The sequence below is a fragment of the Anguilla anguilla genome, chromosome 10 (genome assembly GCF_013347855.1).
Source record: "Anguilla anguilla isolate fAngAng1 chromosome 10, fAngAng1.pri, whole genome shotgun sequence".
Taxonomy (NCBI): Eukaryota; Metazoa; Chordata; class Actinopteri; order Anguilliformes; family Anguillidae; genus Anguilla; species Anguilla anguilla.
This window is the reverse complement of record NC_049210.1, coordinates 20,983,796-21,010,496: the sequence shown is the minus strand read 5'-3', so window position 1 is coordinate 21,010,496 and position 26,701 is coordinate 20,983,796. Positions and strand designations below refer to the sequence as shown.

The following is a 26,701-nucleotide window of genomic DNA, read 5'->3' as shown; positions in this document are numbered from 1 at the left end:
TCAGATAACACATACATAGTCTCACTGACTGCATCTTTCCCATGCAGAACTGGTGGAAATACTGAGGTATCACGAGGCAAGTTATTTATATTGATAATTTTATGTAAATGATCAATTTACATCAGTATAAATTTCCTAATATTTACAGACGGAACACAACATCAGAACCAATCAATGGCTAAAAGTCCCAACTGCAGCTAGGAAGAAATTTGTGGCATATTGTGGCATATTACGGGCCATGGTATTGGAACTGGAACTGAAGTTCTACACCATTTCTGAGCATGAAGCTTTTGTGCTCTGAACACTTGCACTCATTTTTGTACGTGCTTTACTAAGCAGTTTGAATTCATTGCATATTTGGGATTCATGAAATGATGTCCCCCGATATATGCATTTAATATGGTTTTCTGGTTTGGTTGTAATTTTCCCCGTTTCATTGTGTTTCTCTGTTCGTTTTAGTTGTGCTTGCCCTGTCTCAACTAGGCCTCACTTCAAATTAGATTCAAAATGTCACTTCCAAATAATAATAATAATAATAATAATAATAATAATAATAATAATAATAATATAATAATAATTTGAGAAATACAGAAGAATGAACAGCATTTGGTCTGAGAACGCACAGATGATGTCTGCATGTGTGAGGAGTCAGTGTCCTGATGTCTGGCTCATTCTGGAGATATTTAATATTGCTACAGAATCATCCACCCAAGAGCAATTCAATTAAATGTGCCTTTTAATTGCATAAAACGAGAATGCTCCTTGGGTTTGCTCAGAATTTTCTAACACGTTTGTTTTTCCATGGTTGGCTATTTAGTCAAATGTTCCTTCATTCTGTCACAAACATTGGATCTATCTCTTCCAAACAGAGATGATGTACTTTACTTGCCTCTGTATTTTAGCGTACTCTGGGAGAAGCTCACATGAAGTTTGGGTTTAAAAAATGCAGTACTGAATGGCAGGGGAGAAATTAAAATGCTAATGTAATGGAATATGTACTGTCTGTACCAAAGTGACAGTAAGCTAACGTTCATGAATATTGTCCCCTGCATGTTCTAGGTCAGGAGTTCAGAAGCAATTTTTTAAAGAGCCATTATGTTGTGTCTGGAGAAGAGTCTGTTAACACTGGTCCATTTCAGAAATTGACATAGTGCTAACCTGATTGAGCACAAAAACAATCAGCCAGCAAAAGTATTTTGAGGATTTGGTGACTCATGCCTGTCTGTAGGATTTGAGTTGTGATTTAAATAAAATGTTAATTATTGTATGGACGAAAAACACATTTATAACCAATATGGAACAAAATATTTTTTAACCTAGTGGTAGTTGGCATATTGCTAAGAATGGTACCACAAATAGAGGCTCATTACCAAGACCATGTAAAGCATTTTAAAAAAGACTGTCCATCAGATACATTATTTTCATTGGTTATCAGAGCTGTTGGTTCAATCATGTTCCATGGAAGTTTTCAATTATAATACTTACACAGTAGTATGTCCAGTGTTAACACAACTCTGAGAGAGTACATATGAGTCTAATAGGGAGTATTATTACCACTGGACATTTTACTTTGCAATTACTGCATAGGCATTTTTCTCTGACTTCTACATTGCTACAAATTCATCAGTAGGCAGCAGGTCAAACTGAGGAGGTGCTACCGAGTGCAGAACAGGACTAAAACCAATTCTGTGTTGGCACTCTTTGAGTTACAGTTGACCCTGGAGTAAGAATTACAAGTCTGCGGAGGACTGTGGGGTACAACACTGCAACAAGGTTTAGATTTTTGGATGGGGAAAGCACAATCATTTCTTAAATGTGTCACCGGATGGGGACGCAGTGCTAGACGCACAGCCATTAACCTGATGTCTTCTCTATGTAGGCTGGGGTAATACATCCCTGCACAGATGTCAAAGTTTAAATACTCATAAACAGCACTCAGAACAAGCAGTACATGTAGACATTTTTAAAAGGTCATCACAGTTGTCCCAGTACATTTTGTTTCACTGATAGGCGTGCTGTCCGTGTTGAAACTTCTCTGTTGCTTAATGATGGGGAAAGGAATGGATTGAAATTAGGTTAACAGTGAAGCCACTATTGTGTTTATTTCTTTTTTAAATGTGGGAAGCCCTTTTAATCTTTAAAATGTGTAGGTATATGTACGGTAGCACAACCCTGTTGTGCATGTAGATTACCAATTTGATTTCATTCCTACACATTAGGGTGCCTGCTATTCTTAGTGCTTATTGAACATGGAAAAATACAGATCAAAGTAAGAACTAACTACTTTAAGTGTCCAGCCTATTAACTCCCAACTAGCCCATACGCGACATAGAAATAGTAAGCAATAGTAGGACATGTTTGGAAACAATGCAGCATGAAAGACTGACATACAGCAAACTAAGGGGGTTCTTATGGTCAGGAGGAGCAGGAGTTAAAGTAGTTGTGTCGGTGGGGGTTAGCTTAATGCAAGTGTATGTGTTAACCTGCGTGTCTCGTGTGAAGGGGTCACTATAAATGTTGGGGTTACCGTACCACGGTGCAGTGACTGTGTCTCTCAAGTTGTGTCTGAGGCAATGGGTTCTGCCTATGCACCACACCAGCTGTGCACAATCAGATGACAGCCAAATGGGCCTCTTTGATGTCTGACCTTTGACCTGAAGATGCAACATCAGCATTCCCTCAGGTGGTACAGGGACTTGATATGCTTCACAGTAAATCGGTTAGGTAACACAGCATATACCCAGCCACAGAATGACAGATCACAGTATGCTTGATGAAATGCGCCATGCTATGATGTGCTACACTATGCTAAGAAATAAAAACAAAAAAAAACCCATTTGGAGCCAACAGATTTAGAACCAACAATTCTGTAACGTTACTCCCTGATGTCAACAGCAACATGAATCCATGTCCATGTGAGACTGCTAGAATAAACACTTGGTCATTGTGTATGCAGTCGTGAGGTTTGTGCTCAGTGTGAGGCTCTTCTAAAGGACACCGGGAGGCCATTGTTTTCCTCCACCTTTTCTTTGAATTGGTATTCTCTCACAGAGCACGGCTCTTACGTAACCTGCTTATTGTCTCCTCTCCTGAGGGTGAGTGTGCAGTGAGCGGAATGCTAACACTGTCCTCTCTGCTCCACTCCGTCGTTGTTATTGGTTTCATTTGGTAGGATTTGTGTCTTTTTAAATTTCTATTTAATACAAATTTCTATTTGATACAAATCAAAACGACGAAAAAAGTACGCACTTTGGCTGCAATGGCTATTGACTGGATGCCCTTTGTTTCTTGTGATATCAACATTGGCAAGTCAGATATAAGCGCAGTATGTTTTTTTTTTTCCATTTGCTTGATTTTGCTTAATTTAGCTTTATTTTATGGCATGACTACATAGCCTACTTCATTGTATTTTATTTGTTTATCGCATATTATCAAATTACACAGATGGAAATTCATCACAATCACTCCATCCAATACAGTCATATATGCTGAGCTAGGGTATAACAGCAGTGTCCTGCCAGGGTATGAAAAATAAAAATAACCAAAATGCTAAATTAATAATCTTGCCTTCTGCTGTGATATTTACGGGTTTAGTTCACACTCAACATTGAAATGAGTGATGCATTTTAGTTTGGAAATGCATACATAATTCATAAGACCACAGCTGAGGAAATCACGACAAAACAAAACAGCTTAATGCAAAATGAATGCCAGGTAATCAATTTAATGGACATTTCAAGGCCCGGAATTGCGTAGTATGGCAATGGCAATACCCAATAGATAGGGAGGGAGCTCCTGACAGAAGGTAAATCATATGCCAACATATTGATTACTACATTAGTTACAGAGATATTTAGGCTTTAAAAAAATGATTAGTACACCATTTGCATTGGCAGGTATTACTATGGAATTTATGAAGTTCATATTAGCTGGAATCACTATGACCACAACATAAAAATCGTTATATTTTGTTCCTTTGTTTTAGTTAGGGACAGTCTGACATCGAACACCCTGTTCATGACACCCATGTAGAAATCACAGTCCTCAGGATGGGTTTGGTGGCTTTTGTAACTTCAGAGGAGAGAGTCGTCATGTCCCCTGGTGGTATTTAGATCCAGCTCATTTCACAGTTATGTTTCTATCTACACCCTGATGACTGGGACCGGTAGGCCTCCGGGCTGCCATTAGGGCACAGAGACGGCACAGTGGTGTAGCGAATGTATTCTACGAGTGTGCGAATGAATGATGTATGTGCCCTGTGATGGATTGGTGACCTGTCCAGAATGTATTTCTGCCTCTTGCCCAATGCAGTCTGGGAAAGACTCCAGCCCCCCTGTGACCCCGACCAGGCATAAGCGGGTTAGATAATGGATAGATGGATATTTCACACACGCTTTTTCATTAGGACGCTGAGCTTTCACACACACCTTTCACACACTTCCAAAGGAAGCCTGTTAGTGTCAGTCATTTCTAAACTGAGCTCGGATTGGGTCTATGTATCCTTCGCAGGGTCACTGGGACTGTCAATGTCTCATCGCATGACAGCGACTGCCCTGCTGGACCATATACCAGCAGTCTGCGTGCCCAAACTGCACATGGAGCGTATTCTTCTGAAGCAATGACTGCGCAGCTCAGCCGCCTGAATGTACCTTGGAGCTGAATGTGTGCTTGTCTGCTTCTGAATACTGCTGTAGGCCAGGGTGGGCTACCTTTGTATTATTATTATTATTATTATTATATATATAGCGCTTATCAGAACATGGTGCTGAAAGTGCTTTTCAAACCAATAGAAAAAAATTATAATTAAAAATAGGATAAAATACACCCAAGTTACAAGATAAAATTAGACCATCAAAACATCGACAGCATTGAACAGAATAAGATAATATTGAAAATGTTCCATGCATTCCCAACTATATGAACATTTCTAGCTATGCTGCTGTGCCTCAGTTTATGGAAGATAAAGTGATGAGACAGGCCAAAAATTCAAAAATTTAATTATTTTATAAAAAATAAATTTGTTGGTCCCATATTCTTCACATTCAGGCTTTTTTTTCTCAACCGCTAATAAACTAACCAATTACATTACCAATTACAATGGATTTATAAACAGTCCTGCTTGCCCTCAGCAGCATTGAGTTACATTGCATATCCACCTTCATTTTGTTCCTTGTAGGGGACATGAGTCTGGTCTTAATCTCAAGAACTATATATTCTATTATGCTGAAACCTACACTACAAAGGACATTCAATAAAAATTAAATAAATAATATTTTTGAAAAATATTTTCACTGCAACATATGTTTTTCATCAAAAAAACTTGAATGTCAATATTAAAATACATAAACCTTTTTCTGCTGGGACTCAAGGAGGATATTGCTTTTTTCCACTCTCATCACCCTCTTTCCAGAGGAAGAGTAAAATGAAAGGACCAGCTAACGGTAATACAAAGTGAATTAGTTTCCCTGTATCATCACATGAAAATTACAATGGTCATAATTATATTTCGTATTGAAGTGCATTTTGAGAATTTTCAGAGCAACCAAAAATACTTTAATCTGATGGAAAATAGACGACAGGATTATTATTTTAATTTGAAAATTGCAAGAGAACCTGGATATAACTGAATCTCAACAGATGACTTTTATTGTCCTGTGACTTACAGAATGCTAAAATAAGTGACTCTCGTGGTGAAATATTGTTGCAATTGCAAATTACTTGAACACAACAGAAAAAGAAACCACAACCACTCCTCAATGTCCAGGCAGTTTGAACAAATCTTGGTGAAAGCATGATCAATTTCCAAATTTATGGAAAATTTGTGGAGCAGCAGAGCAGGTCTCTATATTGGAACAGCTGAGAAGATCTCAACTGTAAATCACCAGACCAGGCCGCCTGCTCTTAATTTCAACTCATCTCGTGCTTCAAATGCAAGGGCGTTTCTCAGGATGACAGTGTGGTTCCATTTGCCACACCCACTTACAATTCAGAATGTAAGAAATTAAGTACAGACTGGTTTCTGTTAAGCAAAACTACATGAATTATGCCAGCCTGGTTTCGTGGACCCTTCTGCCAGAAAAAGCAGCACCACATTGAGCTCATTTCGTGTGCCCAGAAGGAAGCGGTTCACTGTGTATTCCTGTCTTCCTTCCTGTCGAAAGTTTTGGAGACACAACCAGTTAGGTTTTATTTTTTTAATGGACAAAAACCATGTGAGTGCAGCTCATATTTAACCTCCACCTGAAGGAAAAATTGTCCCTCTGAATCTGGATATACCTTGCTGTTATTAACCAATCCATTATTATTTCTCCTACCACTGGCTTCCGGTACTTCTCTCAGGACAAGGACATTTCTGTTTGATTTCTAATTTTAGGCTGAACAGAAGCAGGTCTGACTCATGGACTGAGATATACTCTGAGAACACATCTTTTTTTGGCTTGGCGTGCTCACGAACCACACATGGAGACCATCGTCGATCTGTTGAAATACCCCTCTTGTCTGAATTCTCTGTGCAAGCCATGGTCGAAGGGGTGATGGAACATGTGAGGTGAGGGCGTTTCTTCTGTCTTTGTGTTAATAGGACTGAGAATATTCACCATCCCACACGTGCATCTATGAGATTTATGAGTAAAAGGATAGACCCACTCAGGCTAAGCATCTTTAATGGGCCCCCCCAGGCAGCTCACTCCACAGGGCATCTGAGAAATAGAGGAACCATTCAATCAATAGACAGACAGTGAAATCAATTAAGAGACAATACAATACAATAAATTATTATATAGTGCTTTTCATGCACATATTTCAGAGTACTTTACAAGACTAATGAAATGAAGAATCGGTTGTAAGTCCAAGCTAAGAGGAACAGGCACACAAAAACAGGCAGATCTTAAGACCAGTTTTAAAAGAGCCATTTGAAGCTGCACCTATGATGTGGCTCAGAGTTGAACTTTAGAGACTGAGTACTGAACATATAAAAGCTCCTCCCCCAGCTGTTTTTAAATAGGGCGAAAACTGGGAACATAAGGTTCTGTCACATCCTGCAGGTGTGCACATCCTGCCAGCTGGTTTTGCGCCCAACATTTTCATACCACTCTGTTCTACTTAGTTCACAGTCAGCAGTCATCTTATCTTTGATTTTGGCCAGCAGCCATCTTATCATATATCGCACTGTTTGCACAAGCTTACCCTTGATGTTAATACGTTTGGATAACATGCAGAAACAGAGAAATAATAGTTTGTTTGATTTTATGAAATTTGGAAAGAGTCCATTTTTAATTACCAAGGGCAAAAATGTTACGTAATTTTTCCTTTCGTTTTTAGTTTGTTTTTTTTCTGATAATTTTCGATGGGAGTTTTCATCACCAGTCCTGTTTAAACTGGCATGACCGTTATAAAGACCCACAATACCTCTACATTCCCATGCCACCGGTTCCCAGGGTCCCTTGCATCCTAATCCATCCCCCCACCCCTTCTCCTCTCTCTGGAGAGAGTTCATTAACCCCAACAAACCTCCAATCTCCAACAATGAAATAGATAGGAGTACCGGCAAGTCCTTTCCAATTTCAGCTGGAGAGTTTTTTCTACCCCTCCAATTTAGGCAGGAGGGCTTTGCTATTTGGAGAAATGTTGATTGGTTCACATGTTTCAGTGACTGAAATATACAGTGACTCCACACATTACCAGGTCCATGAAGCCCTCAATCAATTGCTAGTATAAATTGCTTTAGGGCATTCCTTTGTTTGCACATTCATTTAGCAAATCAGTTTCACCAGGTTTTAGTTCTGAGCTCATTATTGAACATTGATCGGCCTTTGATTTTCTGTGCCAGATTTAGCCTATGAATTAACCAAACAATTGGACTGGCTGCCAGTTGATGGAGGTTCTTCTCCAGTTTGTTTCTGTGAGCCGGCATTCTGTGCATTTCCTGTTTTTTGAGAGCAGATGGCCAAATGAACCTCAACAGGTTTTCAATCAGAAAATGACTCACACTCAGGCGACTGGGCAGTATCCAAAGGTTCTGCTTTCTGTAATCCTCCGCATGATGGAGGTTCAAAAAAAGCCTGTTTTCTTTTTTACATCATATCATTTAAAAAAACTGTACGGAAGGCAGATTTGTTGACTGACACCTTTCTCTTTCAAAAAGGAGAGAGCGGGTAGTTCCATGAGTACTTTTCTCACTGTATTTAGAAAATGGGAAAGCAGAGAAGGTTGCAGATATGAGGGACTACAGAGTAAAATGCATCATGGCAGGGGATCAAATCGTCAGCCTCACAGGGAATAGTAGAGTATAGTGGGTTAATAGACATTCACCCTCCAGACTGCACTTTGCAGTTTCTCTGCAACTTATTCTTTATGAGAGTTTTAAATAAATAAAAAAAACTAACAAAATACATGTAATTGTAAATCATGTTAAGCTGTTCCAGTCTCCACTAAAAGAAGATGATGATGATTTATTATTATTATTATTATTATTATTATTATTATTATTATACTAGAAAAAAGAAGGAGGAGGAAGAGGATGAGGAGGAGGAGGAAGAGGAGAAGAAGACAAAGCCAAAATTCAGAAACAAAATTGCAGTCTGCAAATGTGATATTTTCACACTTTGTTCAGCAGCTCTCCTCAGACTAAAGAAAAACCAAAAATGCAACACCCCATAAGTCAGATTCCATAGCAACCAACCCAAATGACTTTGGAAATTCATAGCTGTTGAAATGACTCGGTAAAAATATCCCAAAGGCATAATACAGAGAGAGACACGAGCCATTCACAATCTTCTTTCTTTCGTCCCAGACAGCCTGAGGATGAGGACGGTGGTGATAAAGACACAACTATCTGGTGGGAATGTAGGGTTGACTGCATCCGTTCAGTAGATTCATATATTAAAATAAAACCTACAGAAAAAATAAACCATGTTTCAAGGTGCTGCAGACACTATAACCAAACATTCTGGTTCAATATTATATGCAATAGGACGTTGTTTCTATAGCTTCACAAAGAGAGTAGTGTGCCTGAAATAGACCTTTGTTTTTGATACAGCCATTTCTCGTACCTTATACAATCCACATGTGTATTACCTATTACATCACATTTAAAAATGTGAACTGAAAGAGAAATTTTTACATCATAGCCTGCCTCTTCTTAAGAATTTAAATGAATTTAAATTCTTATTTGAATTTGTCTATTTTCTGACATTTGATTTGATATGGCATATGATAATTCGATCACTGAATCAACTGCCTCTGGTTTGATTTTAATTTATTCACACTTAATTACAAAGTTGTCCTGTCCATGTTTCTCCAGTTTAGACAGCAGTACCATGGAAGGGGAAAATAGATAGATAGGTTCCTCTAGCATCTCGCTCATGTCACGGTGAAGCAGAACAGGGTTTCAGTCTTTTTCAGTCCAAAACAACACTTCCTTGCAGGTATTTCTGCAGGTAATTCTGGGTAGATTTTTTTCAGAAGAAAATTAGTTAATTGTGAAAAGAAACACAGACAGCATTCTCCCCATTTCTGCAAAGTTAGGTACAAATTCATTTATATACCCGCCAATTTTACATAGGCTATAGCTGTATTCCACCTTGCTGTCTATCTATAGCTTCCTGTAGCGATATATGGGTTAACTAATTTGCTGGAGATAAATACATAGTGGGGCAGTCTATGTATCTTTAGCCAGAGAGCATGTAAAATATGTGAAATATGCATAGAGTACATATACCACACGTATCACTCAGCTGTTAAAGGGGTCCAAATAATATTGTGCCTATTCAAAACGCAGCCTAAGTAACTTGTACTTGAGTAGTCCTTAGACCAGATACTTTTTTACTCTCACTCAGGGCATGTTTCTAAGGGCTACATTGACTTTTACTCAAATATTTTCTTTAAATTAACAATTTTCTTGTTACTACTTAATCATGTGTGTTACGTTTCGCTCACTGTTGGAGATTTTAATTATAGTTTTAATGAGCAGCACTATCTTGCTAGTGACCAAGATTTGGTTTTTGTTTTATGAACAAACAATTAGCCCATGGCATGATCAATTAGTCGTTAATACAGCTGCAGCTAATAACCAGTGATGTTCTTTTCCTCCTTAAAACAGACCGCAATCATAGCTAATCATTTTGTCTTTGTTAAAAATGTATTTTATAACTCCCCCACATCATCTCACAACTCTCTCAGTAGTACACCTAGGCCCCCCGTATATTACAAACCGCACTGCGTTATGATGTGAAAGAGGAAGAAAAGAGTTGAGGGTTTTAACGTAGGAACTAGAGCCCTGATAGAGTCACAGGAGTCGGTAATGAGCTGCGTGACCGGGAGAAACTGAAAAGGAGAAACGTGGAGATTGTGTCGACCTTTCAAGAGCACTGTGTTTATATATAGCCTGTAAGGAGCACGCAGATCACCTGCCTGCACCGGGCAAATGAATCAGTGTTCAGTGAAGGAGAAATGAAAGAGACAAACATGTTTATTTCTGTCGCAAATATGATTGCTCACGGATACGACATAATGTGCTGCAATGAATGAATAAATGATAACAGTGACTATTAGTCTCAGCTCCTGACCTTAATTCTATACATTTTCATGGGCTTTTTATAGCATCAGAGAGTGCATATACAGGGGATTCATGACAGTCACGTAAAATCACATCAAGCAAATAATGAAAATGAGTGTTTCTAAAGTCTAAAGGTTTATAATATTTCAAGTGATAAAGCATAAAGTTCAGTGATAAACACATTTAAAAAATGTAAACAATAATAATAAGAAAAGCTAAATTTGGCTCTGCTGATGCAATCTGAATCTGCTTGAACCATAAAAAATGAAATTGAATCAAGTGTCACATTTCAGCAGGTGATTGGTGGTTGTGCTTTACTGAATGTGGTTAGCACCATATTTTGGGCGCCAGTTTATTGCACCACCCCCCATGTTGCCCACTGAAATATTCCTTGCCCTTTCTTTTACTAAGAACAGCTTGCCTCAAGTCCCAGGAAATGACATAGGAGGACTTAACTTGGCTGTTGATATGATGGCTGTAACCTTCTTTAACCCTTTAAGGTGCAAGAGCACTAACATGTGACTAGAAAGTTTTTAACTGAACATTCTAATGCTGATGTAATGATCCCTACTGGAAGTTGTAAGAAATGGGGTTGTAGAACACTGACTTGAAATTCTGAAAAAACCTACTCTTCCTTGTTAGGAGTCTGGCCTGTACGCTATGTTGCTACACTGTGTGTCTGGGTCGAGCTGGTGTGGACAGGGAAGTGCTGTCCCATAACAGGGCCAGAGTTGAGGAGAGGGTTACAGTACTGGGCCCATGGGAGAGGGAAGAGGGTCAGGGTTGTTCCATACTGGCCGCGGGGCGGACTGGATTTATTTCTGTCTTTCCACTTCCATCCAAACCAAAAGAGTCCAGCTCCCCAGGGCAGCAGAACACAATGTCATTACTCTGTCTCAGGTTTCCAAAAAGGAAAAATGTTAGGCTCTAATTTAAGGACTTCTCACTAGTGACAGAAGGCGACACTGTTTTTACATTTTTGTACAGCATTCTTCCAATTACACCATAATTACAGTCGGCAGCCATTAACTACAACAGGATACATACAGGCACGCACACAAAAGTACACACATTCTCGTATATGTGCTCACACGTACACACACAGACACACACACGCGCATGCACACAGATACACACATAAAAAGACTGCACATTGAAAAAAGTTTTTAGTAGATAAAGTACATTATATCCTGTACTCATACAACCCCTGTATGAGTGGTACGAGTGTAGAGTGGTATTAACATTCATTACATTTGTTGTTTATTCCCAGAGGTGATTGACACATACATTACACATGTCTAAACTCATGAATCACAGCCAAGCATGAAAATACAGTAATTACTGCTGAAAGATCCATGTTAATAAGCTTGGAGGCTGAGCAGTGGTTTTCAGGTGGATCAAAGGTGGTCCTGCAACACCATCCATTACATTCATAATTCTGCACTCATTGCACAAACTGTAGGCAATGAGTGCAGTTGGATCTCTCTCTTTCTCTCTCTCACTCTCATTTTTGTATGATTTGTGGGCTTTCTTCCATTTATTCCAGTACAGACAGATTTGTACAGATGTTCCTTCTTATTGCCAAATGTGGATTATTTGTGCATTTAACAGGAGTCTGGATGCCAAACATCTATGGTTACTCTTTTTCCATCGATACTGGGTAAACCACCTGTTATATGGGGAGTTAAATTTCAATTCACAAATCGCTATGTGACTGATGTGATCGTGTGTTACAAACAGACACTGTCCCCGACAGCACCTCTCAGACTGTTCTTGTCCCATCTCAGCTTTCCAAAGAAACCACTCCTCCTTCACCTCCACATCCCAGAGCCAACAATGCTGCTCCTCCTGAACAGCAAACCTGTAAGAACACAGCATCCAGATTTATGGCATCCTACCGTGTTTCGCTCGATACAAACGCTAGTGGTCCTTTCTGACCACATCTAACCCGTCCTGCAAACCGCACCTGCAGACGCTGTACACATAATCCAACCGCAAATTCACACCAAATTTATTCCTCTGGTATTAACAAGTGACAGAGAACAGTTTGTTCTCTTTCTGGCTGTACTGGGACAGATAAGGATTTGCCTGTCAGACAAAAGTTAGCATCTTAATTAGTGGAGCTCTTTTTTTTGCCATCAACACAATATTTGTAGAAACAGCACACATGTACCCTGACTGGAGAAACACCCAGAGCACATTTAGATGCAAGGAGGCCATGCTTTGGCTTGAGGATAGTACTGATTGTTCAGAAATCCTGAGAAACACAGCAACCTTCCAGGAATCTGAATTCCACCTGGCAAAATATGACCTGTAGCTTATTAAACAAAAAAACCCTCCAATTCAATGTGTGTTTTATTTTGCATTATATTGTTTTGCAGCTACCAAGTTCGTGTTTGGATCATTTGCCTTTGGAAGCAACACATCAATGCCCACAAGATGGAGAACACGATGATATCATGATGAACTGCTGATGACCAGCTCTCATCTTTTTTCTGCTGCACAGTGCACACCCAAGGGCACCCTTTTGACACCTGAAAACAATCATTATCCTTGTCATTGTCATATCATCATCATACTACAAGTTGCTCTTGTACTACTACTACTACTACTACTACTATTAGGAGTGCAAGCCCCGAATGGCTGAAACCCTATTGTTTTTGTGCTGGTTTATTATTAATCTTCTTCAGAAATGTTTGCACAAATTCCCGTGAGATGGTAAATGATAGAGACATTAAATTCTGCCCATTGATTGGAAGTTGTGTGCAAGTGCTGCCCAAGAAATATGACCCCAATCGGCCTGATGGGGGCACTATAATTAATTTTGAACTTTAAAAAGATATAACTCCTACGGCGTGACTCCGATTTACACGAAACTTGCTACAGACATCCATCTATCCTCACTCTACAAATTAGCCTAAGAACCACTAAAGTTTGTCTGCTAGATTTTCCAACATTTTGAATTTTTAAAAAAAATAAACCATAGGTTCGATTGCTACCAAATTTGGATGATGGACCAATTACTGGACCAAGCTTATAAAAAGTTATACAAAGCTTGTTGATATCTTATTGCATTTTGAAAATATTGACCAATGAACTTCACAAGGGCGTGGCTCAGCATATAAATAGTCAACAATCGTTGGGCCAATCATCACAAAACTTGCAGGGTATGTCCACAGAAGTACCTGAAACATACCCTGAAAGTTTAATTCAAAAGACCACTAGGGGGGTGCTACAAATGCAAAAAATGGGCATGGCATAACACAAATCAGACTATAAATAAAAAATTGTTTGTCTAGTCATTACAAAACTTGCAGGATATGTTTCATAACACTGTTGAACCACACGTGTAAAACTATTTTGAAATCGCCCAATAGGGGGCTCCACCAGTCTACGGGCAAAGGTTGAAGGTCATAACTCCTATGCTGTGAGTCCGATTTACACAAAACTTGCTAGACATCCATCTATCCTCACTCTATATATTTGCCTCAAGAACCATTACTTAACTGACTGAATTACTGACTGAGTTACTGACTGGGTGAGTTAGTGACACTGAGTGTACCAGTAAAATAAATAACAATTACAAACAGAAATATAGCCATTAATGAATTAATAAGTGTGTTGAAGGCTCCCTTCTCCCAAATCCAATACCTATCATTAAATAGTTTTCATGCAGACACAACCAAACCATCATTTATTTATTTAGTTATTGTATGATACAATGACTAGTTCTTATAGTTCTTGTATGACATGATGATGATGGTCTTATGCTACTGTTTGTTTGTTGTGCAATTAAACCTTTTCATTCATTCATTGAGAATGAACATATTGTGTCAAGTCAAATTCCTTGTATGTATAAATGGACTTGACTATTACAATTACTCTGATTCTGATTGGTTCTTATTGCACTTCGCAGCTTTCACCTTCTAACGGTCCATGCTGGCTTGAACCCCGGAATCGCCACTTGCAGCTATTATTATTATTATTATTATTTGTAGTAGTAGTAGCAGCAGGAGCAGTAGTAGTAGAACCTGTAGATTTAGTAAATAAGTAAGTAAAATTTTAATTATCATCATTTCAATCAGTGTGTTTTTTTCATTCTCCAGGGACCAGAAACAAGAGAATCCATTTACTAAAAATAACCTTTAAAGTTGCCTCTGTAATCAGCTAACCGTTGTCACTCTCTGATTACCACTGGTCGATCCCATGCAGCAACCTTGGACTGTTTTTTGAACAGTCTTTGAACAGCCAAACAAACACACCTGACCTTTCCAAGCTCCTCCTGTTCAACAGCGTATGTTACATTAGATAACATTTCATTTATTTGGCAGACACTTTTATCCAAAGCGACGTACAATAAGTGTATAGTGAAAGTCATTGAAACAACTACAAAACACAGGTCCGATAAGGTACAATACTCATTATGTAACACTTATTCATAGCCGTGAACACATTAAGTCCAGTATATGCCTAGGTGTGTGATCCATGGAAGCCTTTCAGCTGGACCCCCCAAGACAAACCTTGCAAACATCACCTGCGACATGTTCTTCCCGCACAATTATGTTCCTTCAAACAAAAATCATCATACATGGCATCACAAACTTGACATCATGCCAGAATTACGTCACAGGAATGCTATCACTGGAATGGCATGACCAGAATAAAACCTCAAGCAGTTCTTCAGAAAGTGCCGGCTTCTGGTTTTCACCTCCTCAGTTACAGTGAAAGCAGCTAATGATGCGATTTCCTTGTTTCTTTATCTGTGTCCTCTGTCTGTGACTGTAAGTCTGTGCAAATACATTTCTGGACACATGTAGCTCCCGTCTGGCCTTGTAAAAACACTTTCATTCCAGCCACACTGAGCTTGTTATTACACATGCATCCTACTACTCATTTGTTTTTTACCATGATCTGGATTCCGGCATTCCTCGCGATGTAAAAGCCTGATCTTTCCCTTCATCCTTACCCCTTTGTTCTCATGTGTGCTCGTTTACGACTGGGATTCAACTGCACAAAGATGGAGACAGAAGAGCGATTGAGAGGCTTTTGATGCTACCCTCAGCCCCTCATCACGGTGAACTTATCTCACAGCCTTCCTGGTCAGTTACAGAATATGCCATGTTCTACAAAACATTATTATGGGAATCAATTAGTGGTAAGTGTATTTGAGGCTGTACATTTTTTTATTAGGGCCCCTCACCCTTTTCTTTCTGTGGCTATCATCTTGGGGGGGGGGGGGGGGGCAGTAAAATAGCGGACCAGGGTGGGGTGGGGGCGGGTACAGATTGTGATCATGGACCGGGGGTGGGGTGGAATTGCTCGGGAAAAATTTGCCATCTCCACCCCCCTTATGAGTGGGCCTAAGGCACACAGAGATAAAGATAGAGAGAGCAAGGAAGAAAGATACAGACAGAGAGAGAGAGAAAGTGAAAGAATGAGTGAGAGTGAAAGAGAGACATAATCTATACCTCTATCTGTAAAGTGACCTCCTGGTATTAAAACTACATCTGTAAAGACCATTGATAAATAAAGCAGCACGGTGAGGTTGGTGAAAACTGAAAGAGAGTGTTCACTCACAAACTAGAGGGTCACTGTTTGTACAGGCGGCTGCGTGGGGTCATTCTACTGTATTTTGTCTCCATTCTCCCTGAACGGCTGGCTGAGGTCTCAGCATTTCTGGGCAGTTCAATTGCCTAAGGAAATCCCAAAGCTGATGAAAGAGAGCACAGTGGGGCTATCATGGTTACACATCACTGAGGGGCCAGTGTTCTCCTCTATCATTATTCATGCTCGGAGAAAGTTAATGAGGCCACGAAATTGTATAGAAATTCCAAAAAATTGACAACCATGGAATTCCTTATCTGACCCACAGGTATGACTTTGTGTGTGGTTCAGACAAACAGAAAAAGCCCACAGCCACACAAATCAGACAAACGCAGACAAAATTGCACGTGTGAAGTATTTGGTCACTAACTGGAGCAGTGGACAAATCAGTATCTGACCTAACACAGTAAAGTAGGAAGTGGTGTCATCCCCTGTAAATTCTGACTAGTTATAGGTTGCCAGGTTTGGCACAGACTTTCAAATTGTGTCTTTGAACAGATGCACAGTGTATGTTTTGTGTGTGTGAATAACATTTTAAATTGAAAACCTTTTTTTTTACTTTACTCTATTTAATGTGATATGTGTCTACAGTACCAATGATCTCCAGATATTTCCTGAACATGCAATTAATTATTGACGTTAATGCTGAGATGTGTTGTAGAGCATTGTGTGTTTAAGACATTCAGCACCGATTCACATCTCTTCCATTTTCTCTTTCCTCTGGTCATAGCTGCTCCTACACACATCCGCACACATATAAACACACTTCAAACACACATACACACACACATCAACACATATGTTATTGCTTACTGTACTCAGCATAAAATCGGCAAGACAAAAATACTATGAAGATATTTTTTGAAAGAAAGACACAGACACTTAACATTATTACAGTATGGACATTTCATTTCAGTAGTGGGCTAACTGCAAGTACACACATCCTCAGCACCTTGACCTGTTTTCATATGAGTGGACAAAGCCAGAGGAATATGACAGAATAGAGAAATAATTACAGTTTCTTGAATATAAAGGTTTAGAGGCCTCTTCACCAAATTCAAAGTCTGACTCTCTTAAGCTGTAGACTTCATTATCCCCAAATTAAATAGGATAAATAAATTCCTCCCTCTTCAGCTCAGCTAGTGTGTAGCAAGCGCTCTGTTGCAAAATGGCTGCCATGCAGTAGCCAATAGGGGGCCGCACATTTCATAATTTCATGTTTGCTGTCCACATCACTAGGTAACTGAGCTGCCACTCCTGCACTGCAACCACATAAGTGACCTCTCACAAAGAAAAATGGCAGGCTTGCATATTGACAACCTGATTTGCCTCTCCCAGTAAGATACCGTGTTACCGTTAGCTGACACTGCCCTATCACCACCCAGCACCATTATACATTTGGAACTGACTGAAATGGGAATGTTGACAAATTGCTATCACCATGAGATGAACAGCCAGATTAAAATAGCAGGGTCATTAAAATAGATTCTGTCATGCACTTCCTACTACTCTTAATATTGATTCGAGTGAGCTAAGTATACACATTACCACCTCCTTTTAGCCTTAAAGACCTGTCACTTAACATTTTTAGACTGTACCTGGAACAGTATACAGCAGAGACAGTTACCACTGTTCAATAAAGTTGTAATTTCAGTACTTCTGGAACATTCTTAAAATGTAGTTGACAGTTCTACTCCGAAACACATTTTAATGACTCAACCACAAACACCCAGGAATGTTTCCAGGAATTCAGCAACCTGTCTGGAATGTTTTTTCTGTGACTTTGATAGAACTTGCATGGAATGATAAACAAATTTGATGGCTGTTCTCAGGAATGTTATTATCTAACGTTATCTCACAACCAAAGGGAAATCTAACTGGCATGTTTCCCCAACATTCTTGAAACATTTTTTGTGTCCGCTGGAAAGGGACATCTGCCAAATAAACAAGTAATATTATCTCTGTTTTGGCTGGATCTTGTCACTTGGAGGTCACAGTCTGGGTTGCACTGTATGCTCTGTACAGCCACTTCCTGTTGATGTGTTAGATGGAGAGGGGGTCCTGTGATTCACTGGTCTAGTAAACCTAAACAACCCCCTTCCCCCGCCATACTCTATGTCTGTTGCACATCTACTAGTATTGATTGTGGCTATTGACGTTGGTGCCACTCTTCATAAGGTACTCAAACTGTGTGGTCACTTGTGAGACATAGAGCTTGAGATAATGAGAGAAGAGACAAGAAGGCAAAGAATGTCTTCCCACCCTCTTTGTGGTCGTGGTTAAGAAACAGTCAAAACTGGATCACAGAGGAAACTGGGCCCTTTATCCTTGCTACCAGGGTGATCAGTCATCAGAAACTCGGACCACACCACAATGCCTCCATTGTTAGTTTAATTTATTTCCTATTTGATTCACTGCTTCCTTTTCTTGCTGCTTTATTTCCCCAACTGCCACTAATGCACTAGCATACGTCAATTTCATGCTTTGAGTATAGAACTATGATCCTGAACCCCCAGAGTATGAGTCTACATCACGTAAAGAAACGCAGTCATAATGAAAGTTGTTCCAGTATCTGACCAAGCAGAAAACCTACTGAACATAATTTTATGAGAAACATATAGGATGGAAAATAGACTAATTGAACAGGCGCAATGCATGCTGAAATCTCTGATGCTGAGCTCGCGCTAACTGATCCGTGCAGCAGCAAAGCCTGCTTGCCAGGGGAGACAGATCTTTGCCTGTGTGGGGGTTATGCAATAATGCAGAGTAAATGTAATCCTATGGGAGGCTTTTTAATAAGCAGATATCCTGATTATTGAATCCTCTGTGATTACAGGCCATTGGGTTTGCTCTGTGATAACTGTCTCTCCCATAAATAGTGAAGGCTCTATTACAACACAGCTCAGCTAGGCCTGGCTGTTTCAGAGGGGCTGCACAATACTTAATAATTTACATACTGTATAAGAAGAACACGTTAGGGATTCATCTGATTTTCCATATATATCAGACATACACATACAAACAGTATTATATGTGTATATACTGTATAGTGTCCATTATTCACACCCTTGGTAAAGATGAGCAAAGAAGCCTGTGTAAAGTAGCAGTACGTTTAATGAGCTAAACTGTATGTTTAAAAAACAGGATTGTATTATTTTATGCTATTATAATTGCTCAGAGAAAAAATGTTAAGTAATATTGTTTTCCAACAGATATGTCATAATTCACTGTTTTCCTTCACAAGGATAACACATTTAAGTGTTTTATGAGATTGGTGAACATATTTTTGTGGGGGGGGGGGGGGGGGGGGGGGATCTTTGACCATTCCTCCAAACAGAATTGAACAAGATCCTTTGTCTTGCACTTTTAGATTGGCATCATCAATTCAAACCGCAAATTTTGGTTGATTTGTAGTATGATTTGGATCTTTGCCTTGCATCATTGTCGGGCATATTTGAATTTAATAAGCTTCAACATGCAAGTCTTAATGCAGCCAATCATCACAAGTAAAAGGAAAAACACCACACTAATGCATTTTAGTCTTGGCATAGTCTATGAATGAGCAATTCATTTCTAACTGTCAGACAATAATGCCCTGTCATTCTAGGAGTGTGGGATTACACATTTTATTGGTTTGGCAGTTCACTGTGACTGGAGCAGCACAAATCTCAAATGCGGTGTGATGTCATTGGCCAGGCTTTTTTAAAGATATCCTGAGACACAGTGAAGGGATTATGCACACGCGCCTTCACTTCCTTCATCCATCCCTGAAGGAATACTCTGGATAAGACCCATCCTAGATTTATATTTTCGCTTAGCAAAAAGGCCTAGCCCAAACTCTGAATGCAATACTGTGTATATCCAAGCAACATCTGCACATCAACCAGGTGGCCCCGATGAGTCATGACTGGCATTTCTTGGCACATAATCGCTGCACATAATTCACCAGTTAAGCAGAACTAATGCATCATTTCCTTTTATTTTTCATATACCATTTCTGAAACAATATATGTATAATATGCAAGTCAACAAAGTAGCTGCCTTTTAAAAATATGCATAACTATTACTCATTCTGTCACTTGTGGGATGTACTATATTTTGAAATAAATATAGACCCAGAAATAGTCATACTTCTTGATTCATCTGAATAATGCCCACACATGGGCGAAGAGCATGTCTGTGGTGTGCTACATTTGGCCCCTTAGCCAGCAGCTCAATAGCCTTCCTCTCCATGATGCTCCAGGGCAAACAAAACCAACGCTTCCTTTCCTGAATCCTCTCTGAGACACAGGGAGAGCAATAGCAACACACTGGGGCAGAAGTGTAAGGTAGTGGTTAGGGAACTGGGCTTGCGTTGCAGGTTCAATTAAAAGGTGGGGCTTTGGCATTGTACGCTTGAGCAAAGTACTTCATCTGATTTGCTTCAGTACACATACAATGTCATAAATGGATTTTGTGTAAAAGAAATGTGTGTGTGTGGATCACACATCCAAGGAGGGTTCTTTGTGCTTTTATTGTCACAACATGGAGCAAAGAACCAAGACTGGGTCACACATTTGCTGTTCTTAAAGTTTAGCAAACAATATTAGAGATAGTGGGGGTTTCAAGTTATTTTAAGTTCAGTGTAGACCATATGACTTAAATCTATATGCCCCATTATTTTGTTTGAGCCCAAACCGGTGTTATTTTTTGTATTTGAGTGCGTGTCTGTAAGGCTTGTGAGTTTGCTGTGACCGCTTCAAAATGACTTTCACAACAGGGCGCCCCTGGTCTCCCTTCCTTTTTGAATAGTGAATACTGAAAGCCCTGCCTGTGCTATTTCTGATGCAGTGTTTACTTCAAGCAAAAGCTCGAATGGTTCACAAGTCATGCTCTCCCACTCTCCGACTGCCTCAGCAGTTAAAGACTGTTTACTGACGACCATCTAAGATTCTTCGTGTAGGATTGAGGGACAGCGGTTTTGGAGGCCGATCATTCACAGCCCACTGGCAGGGCACAGCGGGCACAATTTCTGGGCAGACTGTCTAGATGTCCACAGTTTACCTTGTCTGTACTAGCTTTTATAGGCATAAGGAGAATCTTAAGTATTTTCCAATGACATATAGTACCTGCACAAGAACAAACAGTTTGGCATCACAATAACATGTATTTGCCGTCAGATCATAAGACTGAATACTGGATGGGTACCACTAGCATGCCCCTGACTAGGGGACTTAGCATATATTTAGACAACGAGAAAACCTGGGTACAAATAACTGGCAGGAATTACTATAGTTGTATTGGTGTGACCTTTTCAGGTGATTTCAACTGTTCCTACAGTGTACAAAGTCTCATCCATTCTTGTTGGTAGCACGTGTCGCTGTCATGCTAACAAGCTACTGTATATGGCAGAAGCAGTCGCAGTTAGCATCTTAAGGCCTGTGGCCTGGACCAATTGTACAAACCCCTCCTCCTACTGATGGTCTGGTTCAGCGAGGCTAGCTGGCCCAATCTTCCAACCTAAAGGTTTGAGATATATGTGATTCAAGACATTCACTTAATTCCCTGTTTTTCTCTTTAAATCAGAATGCTCAATCCTAATTGTTAGCTAGTCCCACTGCAATCTTCTCTCTAGGTTCTGAAGGGCTCACGTTAATTAGCGTGGGTGTGCATTTGTTGCACCAGTGGATGGTAGGTTCTAGCAAAACCTTACGAGTTTATTTTTAGCAGTAAAGCAAGGGATTTCTCTGTCAGTAATGTGGCTCCTTCCCAGGATAATGATACAGCCCATCACAGATCGCCCCATGGGACTCTTAGCTTTAGTCAGCACTAGCTTGCTCAGAATTTGACACCAACCTTAAAGCATGGAGCTACAGCTAGATCAAGTGCCTTAACCACATACATCAGAGGGGGAGGGGGATGTTCAACATTACTGTACATCACAACAAAAATACACTTTCGCACACTCACTTTAACACGGGTGTATGTTACAAGTCAATTTGCATACTGTAACATACTACAGCACATTTTCACACTCCATTCTGACTACAACTGGAGACTAAATATACACACTGATTGAAGATATAAGATCCAAAAAAGACACAAAAAGCCACACACAGTTTCATAATGCATGAAAATGAATGGCCATTCCTGTGGCTTCTGTTCCCAGATTGTTCAGGTCATTTGAACTGACACAGAGAGAAGAAATTACAGAAACTATGCACCCAATTCGGATTGAATGACAGACTTGAAAGACACAGACAAGTAAGAACAAACTATCTGGACTTAAAGACATAGGAACTACCCAATCTGAACTGAACAACATACAGTAGACCCATAGAAACAAACCGACCTGTACTGAAAGACACAGCAACAGCAACCAGAAAATTTAGGCCTGCCTTTAAACATCAAGACTGTTCCCTGTGGATACTCAGTGGGGACGGGGTTGTTTAGCATGAACTGCCATTGTTGTGAATAATGTGTGCGCAAGTGTGCGCGAGAGAGAGAGAGAGAGAGAGAGAGACAAAACAGAGAGCACAGCCAGAACTAAAGCAGCAGCCCTTCTGCTCAGTGAGAGAGGCTGTTTTTCATGTCTTTTCTGTTGAAGAGGGAACGATGTTTCAAGTGAGCACCTGCTCCAGCAGACTGAAGGGCAGCAGCTGCTGAGAGAATGCTCTCTCCCTCTCAAGCCGGTCGCCACGCTGACCTTGAGGGTCTATTCAACAAGCGTCCCCTCTGATGACACTCATCCCCAGCTTTGCACCAGGTCAGGGGCTCTGTTCTCCAAGAGCCAGCGCAATCACTTTCATGTGGAGTACAAAGGATTAGCTAGCTCTGACATCTTGGGTTTACTGGCGCATGCTCGTATTTAAATGTGTGTTCAAAAAAAGCTTTTAGGATACCATTTAGAATATGATTTCTGTCAGCTTGTTTGCCATTCAGAGCATGCAGACACAGGTTCTTCAGCATTGACACAGGAGCCTCATGGAAGAGCGTGTTGTACTCGACACTTTGCCAGGGCGTCATGCGAGCGAGGAGCACAGAGATGGATGACAGCACTCCTGAAGAGGACACGTCTTAAGAACAGCTCCTCAGAGACTGCGCCAATGCAAAGCAAACAGCCAATCAGAGGCGTTGTGCGTGTAACCGGGATGAGCTACAAGACATTGCCCGGACCATGGGAAAGCATGGGAAAGTGTAGATATGTAAATGAGTCAGGGCCCTGATGAGTGACCCCACCAGTGCGACTCACCCCGTGATGATGACGAGGTTCCTTAACGAATGAGGTGGCAGGTTTAAGCCCCATGCAGGCCCAAAATCTCCCTTGTATGTGCCCGGGCCAGCTGAGTGACCAATGCACCAGTTATGCCTCCCACCCCTTCCCAAAAATCTGTATCATTCAAGTATTCCATCCCCTTGATTTATTTTTTTAAAAACAGAAACGCTCCGGTACCATGGTTACCTTGAAGCTCAGAAAGGCAGTAATGCGGCAGACAAATCAAAAGAACATCCCATTTATTACCGCTCTGTGGCTGCTTCTGCCTTTCAATCAGAACAATATAAACCTGTCGGAAGACAGGTTAGAACAGTGAAAAAATTTTTATTATTGGAAAAGATTTTCAGTGGCCAGCTGGATTATGACTCCAGTTACTTCATCATGCAGGGAGGGTAGAGTGTGAGAGGAAGCGAGAGACAAAGACTGAGAGAGAAGGGAGGTTTTGAACACACCATTTTGTATATCTGTATCCCACGTAATGCCAGATAATGTGTTGAGTAGGTGAAATTTTTTCCAGAAATTTTGCTTGGAATAATGCGACGGTAACTAACTTTTTTTGATATTTTAAAATCTATGGATGTGAGTAAACCATTAATAAATAGCATGCGATGACTGCTGGACAAGCTAAATAAGTTAAAAGGACTGAATGTTTGCAAGCTAAGTTGTTACTGATACAAGCAACAGAAAACGTCAGGACAGTCAGTTACACTGGAATACATCATTCATAAGCTTATTTCTCTGAATCACAAGCTTGTAGGTTTCTCATTTACATCACAACAGCCGCCGTGCGCAAGTTGAGACGTAAACAGACATCCACACAAACTAAGTGCAGCCCCCAGTGCATCTAGGTGAAGGCCGTGAGGCGTGTTTAAGAAACAGAAGATCATTTGTAACCGAGGCTCTTAGAGTGAGAGCAGTTGGCACTGTGTGGGCAGTGGTGCTGATCATCTCTTGGAGTGACGACTGTCATTAGCATTCTCATTAGCGCCTTCGTGACAAGACCTTGTGTTGGAAAATGTCAATGAATTAGATTTAGCTTCGAGAGCATGCAGCTGCTAATGGTCTATTATTACAGAAAACCGCCTGATTATTAAAAAGGGAATTTTTAATGATCCAGTATGAACCTGTGTTTTTGTGGTACATTATAGACGGATGAGTGAGTGCTCACGCTTGCATACACAGCTCAAATTATCTCCACTTCTGTAACATAAAACACAAAACATGTTTTTTGTTATTCCTAGTTGGATGTTTTATTCATCTTTTGAAAGGACACCAAGTGTTTCTTTAAAATTTTGTATTTCTTGCTGTCTTAGGAGATGCCTTGAATTGTAAACAGTGAAAATGGAAAAAAAAATGCATTGAATAAAACTCCATACAAGCAGTGTATGACTGTCACCTGCCTGCCACTCTTAAAACAATACATGTTGTACATCTTATAGCTTTGAGCTTCTAATATTTACATAGATACAGCCGTGTTTCCGTGTCACATTAATTACACCACTTGCATTTTCTTTTTGTCCTTTTTAAAAAGTTTACTTAAGAATTATATTTACATCCTTGAAACCCCCAGCGGCCTGCTGCTGAGGGGAAAAAAAAAACTTAATTACAGCCATTATCCTTCCTCCATACACCTTTGTGTTCATTTTGCGTTGCATTTCAACAGGAAATGACACCTTCCAGCAGAATTTGTACAATAATTACAAATAAAATAATACAGAGCTCAATTCATTGTCTAGCTGAAAGAACAAAAATGAATCTTACCATAAAAATATTGCACTTTAAATAAGGACAGCTTTTAACAGTGGACCTGTTACATGGCCAAGGAAGAGGAGGATGGGCTGTCAGCGTTTAATGACTGAAGCGTCCAGCAATAAGGTTCTAAATAGGCTACCCTTTGTCCAGGCGAAGCAGTTAATTCTTTGTCTAAGTAAGGGTTAACGCCTAACAGTGTACCACTGCATGTCTATGGAGTGCAGTTTCTTATCAACAGCATTTAAAAAGAAAACAATAAACAAAAAAAAATGTATTTAAAAAGTGAAATTCAGATAAGTCCAGCCTGGAAGCTTTTTTAGTGGAATGCCTGAATGTCCCGAGGTCACTGCCTCGTCCGGTCCAGCTCTAACTACCATCAATCTTCAATCGGCTTGCTGGGACATCTCAGGCATTTTACAGTCTTTGGAGAGAGGCGAGAGGTCCTGCCCGAATCCCTCCTCCCCCGGCGCAGGGGATGGAAAAGCGGATGGGAGGGGGCAGGAGGGGCGGGTGTATTTTCTGCAGTGAGGTTTGGCGATTCCCCCCCCCACCCTTCATCTTTTCCTTCTGCGTCTCTCGGCGAACCTTTGTTCCTGTTGCGTTCCTGAGAAGAATGCATCAGAAGCAGCAGAGAATTGCGGCGAACGGGTGGGGGAGGGTTCGCGGTGCCTCGTTTGCTTGTTCGGAGGGCCGGAGAGAGGGGGACAGGCGAACTTCACACAGGACGTGGGGGAACAGCAACAGAGGCGGTGGGGTGGGGGGTGTCAAGCTTCCTTCTGCCAAAAGGTCTGGCGGAATCTTGGCGGAATCCTCATTTCTTGTCACGGTTTCAGTTGTGAAAAGGACAGTGACATGAAAATGTCGTACCTTAGCCTTCTGTATAGCAATGGAAAATGTCTGAAAGCGAATTGGGCGTGAGGTTTGGGATGGACGTGAAGCAGAGGTGGACATTCTGCAACTTCCCCCTTCCAGTGTGCCTGGATGAATTCAACAATAATGATGCTGATTAAACAAGACTCCGCCTCCACTCCCGATCTCGGCTCTGCCCCCCCTCGCCCCCCAGTGCGGTGGCTTCAGATGGAGATGGAGAGCCTCCGTTCTGCTCCTTGTAATCATCCCGACATCCCCTCCTCCGCCACCAGCCACATGACAGCATTGAAAAGAAACTGAGTGAATCACCTCCCTGGGCCCAAACCACAGTTTTAATGAGTCTTCCCCCTCCCTCGCTCCCTCCCTCCCTCCCTGTCTCTGTCTCTGTGAGGTGGCTCTACGAGGCCGACGCGGCTGTGGACTGGGGCTTCTTCTGGTTGACCAGGTCCATGTAGAGCTCAGAGCGCAGGAAGCGCGGGTACGAGTCCTTCTCCATTAGTCCGTATATCCGCCGCTGGGCGAGGTCGAAGCAGGAGCGCGACACGTTCTGCAGGCTGTCCTTGGTGTGCTCCCGTGTGTGCGAGTCCAGGTTCACCTATGGGGGGGGGGGGACAGGAGGGGCAGTCAGGTTACTATCAGGAGCTTTACATCTTTAAAGAACACTT

General features: G+C 40.8%; 1 protein-coding gene across 11 annotated transcripts in view; it reads right to left on the bottom strand.

The window, feature by feature from the left end:
* Positions 1 to 24,638: 24,638 nt before the first annotated feature.
* Positions 24,639 to 26,701, bottom strand: part of LOC118237513 (regulator of G-protein signaling 3-like) — a 121,172-nt gene continuing 119,109 nt past the window's right edge. For all 11 annotated transcript variants that reach the window (XM_035436293.1, XM_035436292.1, XM_035436294.1 and 8 more), the window contains one exon: positions 24,639 to 26,631. In XM_035436293.1, coding sequence (XP_035292184.1) covers positions 26,434 to 26,631 — 198 coding nt within the window. In that variant the 3' untranslated portion in view covers positions 24,639 to 26,433. The remainder of the gene's footprint in view (positions 26,632 to 26,701) is intronic.